The sequence below is a fragment of the Diplotaxodon limnothrissa genome, linkage group LG1 (assembly GCF_057381915.1).
Source record: "Diplotaxodon limnothrissa isolate DT_005_m linkage group LG1, D_limnothrissa_male_GT1.1, whole genome shotgun sequence".
Lineage (NCBI taxonomy): Eukaryota > Metazoa > Chordata > Actinopteri > Cichliformes > Cichlidae > Diplotaxodon > Diplotaxodon limnothrissa.
Window position 1 is genome coordinate 32008968 of NC_140596.1, and position 5573 is coordinate 32014540.

General features: G+C 38.9%; 1 protein-coding gene across 1 annotated transcript; it reads right to left on the reverse strand.

Annotated features, from left to right (window-relative positions):
- Window positions 1–1098: 1098 nt before the first annotated feature.
- Window positions 1099–5573, reverse strand: psma4 (proteasome 20S subunit alpha 4). The gene is made up of 9 exons (XM_085357242.1): window positions 5504–5573; window positions 5073–5098; window positions 4930–4972; window positions 4323–4485; window positions 4156–4233; window positions 3768–3856; window positions 2349–2479; window positions 1904–2027; window positions 1099–1781 (listed from the first exon to the last, which is right to left on the reverse strand). The coding sequence occupies exons 2-9, from the start codon at window positions 5073–5075 to the stop codon at window positions 1627–1629; spliced, it is 786 nt and encodes a 261-aa protein (XP_085213368.1). The 5' UTR covers window positions 5076–5098; window positions 5504–5573; the 3' UTR covers window positions 1099–1626.

Below are 5573 nucleotides of genomic sequence, written 5' to 3' on the forward strand. Positions count from 1 at the left end.
ACTAAACAGTGTTGATTGCTTCATTGCGCTGGTATGCAGACGCAAGGTTTCCTAAACTGTGCCACTGTCCAAACACTTGTGAATTTGAGCCTATATTATAAATAAAAATGTGCAAAAGCACTCGTGAACGAATTCTGTTGTGTACTGCTGACAGCACAATGCAATATACACAACCTTGCTTTAGCAAATATGATGGAAGAAACTGGCAATCAACAGCTGTATTAAAAACTAGGTTAGTGCAACATAATCTTTCCAGGTGATGTGAAAAGACTAAAAAGATACATATAAAATCTATCCATCTATCTATCTATCTATCTATCTATATATATATATATATATATATATATATATATATATAAAGTTCTATAGCAAAGAATGTAAAGAAAAATAGAAATGAACAGTCCAAAACACAAACACTGACCAGAAGATTTGCTTTATTGATTGGAGCTCTGCTGAGATATTTTCGGTCTATACAGGAAGTGATGGTGTCGGTCAGCTCAACCTTCTAGTGGATATGTTCTATAGTGTTAACAACAGCTGGTTTTAGTGATCACCTACATCGTTTGTAACAAAGTTCCCTTTACTGATCACACACCAGTGATACAGGCACGGAGTTGTGTTCATATTAACCACCTGCTCTTTATACCATGCTATCCAACATATCTGAGTGTTTGTGTACACAAAATTGATGGCATAATGACAACTATTGCCCGATCACTTAGGATTATGTGTGATTTATTTTAAACTTTTACATCTGTGAGTCTGGCTCCACTGCTCTGTATTCAGCACGTCTTGTTCGCTGACTGATGACTGTTAACCAAATTGTGGTGGTTATTTTTCATAGTTTATGGTGCAAACTGAGCAGTGTTTTGAGATAAAAATGATAGAGCCATGCTACGACTCTATGAGAAGAATTAAGTGCACATGTGTTCCCTAACACAGACCAGGACATTGGCTGGAGTATATTTGAAAGGTGAACACATTCGCCATCAAGTGGTAAGCAGATCACATTACAGAGGAAGTGAGATGGAGCTGGCTGAAGGATGCGAGGCTCAATGGGCCAACAGTAAACAGAGGAAACTTTATTTTTAACGCTCAGTGTCATGGAAGAGTAGGTTATGCAAGACATGTGGTAAATATTTATCTGCCTCTCTGGGAAAACAGAGCACATAACAACTTCTATTTCTTTGAATTAATAGTCAAACTGTGATCTCGATTTTGGTGACTAGATGCGTGCTTCAACATGCTGGATTTTTTTATTTTTGAAGTGACAGTTTCACAATTAATTGCGATACTACCAAAAGTAGTAGTGTTTTCTTAGCTTCTCTTATGTTGAATAAAAAGTGTTCATCCACAAGACCGATGGCTCCATCAAGTGGCAAAAAACAAAGGGAGCTTATGACAACACAGCCATACAGATGGCCTTTAATTAACTTCAAAATTCAGCATACTGCTTATTACATTGATATTGCTCTAAAGCGTGTTTTATTGTGTAAATAAAACACGGATCACGTGTATGACATGTACAAATAAACCAACATTTCTATCAGTTTCCAAATGTTTAATGTAAAAGACAAAACAAAACAGGTTTTGGTGACACGGGTGAAAAGAAAGTTATTATTTTGCTCATTTGTCCTTTTCCTTCTGCTCCTTCTCCTTTTTGTCTTTCTCAGCCTTCGCCTCTTCGGCCTCGTGGCGCTTGATGAGTTCCTCCACTTCTTTCTGTTTCAGCACTTTTATTTTCGTCTTCCCATCTTCCCGTGTCAGGGTGGCAATCTCCACTGAAACAGTCGGTGCGAAACAGGGTTTTATTATCGTATACTATTGGCAACAAGGCAGGACCCAATTTTGGTCTACTGATAGTAAATGGAAATAACAGTAAGAAAGTCCTTTTGCGCCTCACCTTTCTCTGCCGACAGCTTGCTGACATCCATTGTTTTGTTGAGGACTTTGACAGCCAAAGCCAGAGCAGAGGACAGAGTCATCTCTCCCTCTTTGTAGTCCTGCTTCAGCATGGATACGGCAGCCTGAAGCAAAAGAAGTGAACGTGTCAAACGCCACAAGAACAGTGTATTAAAAAAAATATGTGTATACATGTGTCACTTAGGCCTCTAGAATTTCACTAGAAAAAACAAAAACATTTAGAATATCCATTACTATATGGGTTTAACCAAACCCAAGACAAAAAAAATAAAGAAATAAAATAAAAATCAAAGAAACTAAGGTAAATAAAGGATTATCACGAGCTTCTGAGATTTAAGACTACAATCTGGTTTGCTTCCCACTACCTGGTGTATGTAATGAGATCATTTCACAGATTTTAATTATCAGAGTATTTTCAGGCTTACAGCGCTGTTGTTTCCAATGCAGGTTGCCTTCCAGCCTCCATAGTTGCCACTGGGGTCGCTTTGGTACAACTGGAAGCCGTAATGCTTATCCCAGCCCATGTAGAGGAGAGAAACACCAAATGGCCTCTTACCTGTCAAGACAAACCACACAGCTATTAGAAAATGCTAAAATACATCTTTTGTGTTTTAAGCAGAGAGGAGAGCTTCACAGATATCAGGTTTGACAAAAAAAGTATAAAAGTCAGTGTTATGAAGAGACATTTAAAGCTACAGATGTTCCTGGCAACAAATTTACTAGTCACTTAAATGACAGAAAAAAAAATCTCACTAGTTGATGACTAGTCTCGAATACAAAACACACTGAGAAAACACTGAAAACTGCATGCACGTTAATGGACGTAGATAAATATTTGGTGTATTTTAGTAGCTAGAAGAAACTGTTAATCACGTTTCTTGTTAATCAAATCATGTTTTAAATGTTGCTGTTATGTGTCTCACTTTGTATCATGGATGTATAACACTGCAAAAACACAAAGTGTCAGATTAGTTTGAAGAATCTTGCTAAGCTTAGCAGTGCTAGCAGCAACAGCAACATGCTAGCCTCCACACCTTGCTGTGGATTGTGGTTACACCTGGCTTTGGTTGCTGTTTCCATACACAGCTGACATACACCTGCTAATTATTTCTAAAATCAAAGTACTGCAGCATTACACGGGTTAGCATGGCTGTCCTCTTTTTACTCCCACCTCTTTCCCATTCAAAACTTCCCTTCATAGACAGACAGAGCGAGGGTGGTGCAGCTGTCTTTCAGGGGCTATAGCCATGGTTAGCAGTTGCTGGCACAGTAATGACTTTGAACCGGGAACTACAGTTGTACAATAATAAAATAAGAATATTATGTTTAACCGGTGGCATGGTGGTTAGCACTGCTGCCGCACAGCAAGAAGGTCCTGAGTTCAACTCCACCATTAAACTGGGGTCTTTCTGTATGGAGTTTGCATGTTCTCCCCATGTTTGCGTGGGTTCCCTCCAGGTACTCCGGCTTCCTCCCACAATCCAAAGACATGCACTTATTGGGGATAGGTTAACTGATTAATCTAAATTGCCCATAGTTGTGAATGTGAGTGCGAATGATTTTCTGTTTCTGTGTGTTAGCCCGCCTCTCGCCCTATGACAGCTGGGATAGGCTCCAGCACCCCCCGCAACCCTGAAAAGGATAAGCGGATGAATGGATGTTTAACTAACTAGTGTTTCTGGTGTTAAAGAGCAAGGGCAGCAGTGTTTAAATGTCTAGTTGACCAGTCAAGCACATCCCCATTTAAAACACTTTAAAAGTAAGGACTGACAATAAGTTGAGGAGATTTGCCATGGTGAGCAATGTAAAAGGCTGTGAGCATTAAAACAGACAGTGCATCTTACCTCCGAACTGTGTGTAAGCTTGCTTAATGTCACACAGAGCTGTGACCAGCTGCTCACAGGGTATTGGCTCCTGGTACTGCAATAAATACCTACGAAGAATTCAAACTGGTTAGTGGTTGGTGTAAATGAGAGAAATGGTTAGAAACTACAGACACATGTTTAAGGCTGTAATCTCAAACTTCAGATCACCAACTATTTAACACATTTTGTGATAAAATAACTCAAGTAATAAGATTCATTTTGAAAGTGCACCAGTCTACACATATTTAGGCTTTTCTTTATTTATGGCTATGAAAACAACTGCTGGTGGTGGTTATATCAGCCTGCATTCACCATCATCCCTTTGTTTCTAATTACAGCCATAAATGTGTCTCCTTCTGAAACTCACCTCTGTGCAATTAGCCGCAGCTCATTTGTCAGTACATTAGCATCTGATGTGATCCCAGCAACGCTGCAGGCCATGTCTCTGAAAATGTGACCACAAACGCAATGTTAACCAAAAAACAAAATGAATGACTACATTTTGAAGGTAAGAATCTAGTGAAGCTCACTTACTCATTGAGTTTGTAGATCTTCTCAGAGAAGAAAACCTCATCAAGCAGTTTGTGGATGTTGCGTCTCTCTGCTGCCAACAGCACCCCGTCATTTGCTAGGATACCCAGACACGTTCCAGCGTGACCAATTGCTTCCATTGCGTACTCCACCTGATACAGGCGTCCTGTAAATTACAGTCGGGTTTTTAGGTGAACAATACTGAAAAAACAAACCCCTTTAAGACCAGTTTTTGGAAAACAGTGGCTATATAAAATACTAAAGACAAATACTTTTACAACAGTTTCACCATGGATACGAGCTCACAGGTAGCCCCTGAAGTAAAATACTAAACTCAAATTATTCATGCGTTGACCCAGAGTGTTTATTTCTTGGGGGTTGTACTAGGCTCATTAAACCACATGTTCCTGCTTTAAGTACTAGTCATGAGTTGGTGTATTTGGATAGTTTGTATTTGTTTTGAAGTTCATAGAGGGATAAAAATAACAAAAACTCAGAAGATTGTAATATTGTAATAATGTAATAATAGAATGATAGTATTGGGCCTCTTGTGTTGGATTATTTTGACCAGTATTTGGTTACAAAGTCTTAGATAAGAAATAAAACATACCCTCTGGAGAAAATATGGTTGTCCGGGAATCATATCTGCGAGACTAAAAAATAACAACAACACAAAATGAATGCCTATACTAGTTAAAAAAAAAATAAACAAACAACATTTTGAGATTTTTAAAAAGTATAACAGCTACGTACCATTTTCTCAAGTCGCTGGCAATATCCTGGAAAAGGTAAAAAGAGCAGGAGTTACAGACAGGCGTAAGCTGCAGAAGACAAGACCCACACAACGATGCCTTTTTAAAATTGACACAAGACGTATCTGAATTCAGGGATAAAGAAAGTGAACATATATTTAGCTAAAGTCAGAAACCAAAATAGGTGCTAAAAGTTTCTGAGGCTGGTTTACAAAAACAACGCGTGCTTTAATAAGCCCATGGCAGCTAGTCGGCTAACTGGTGCAGCAGAATGAATCTGCAATATCTCAGCATGCTAGCTAGCATGCTAACGAGCTAGTTCATAACAAACGAAGTCGCCAAGCTGCTCCACGACAAAAGGAAGTAAAGATGTAAAATTATGCTAGAATAACAAGTACTGTAGTGACTATATAGTAATTGTGTATTATTTACCTCGGATGAACGAGTCTAAGTTGGCGTACTTCTGCCCAGGATGAGAGGTCCACTACTTTCAGTTTGGCGT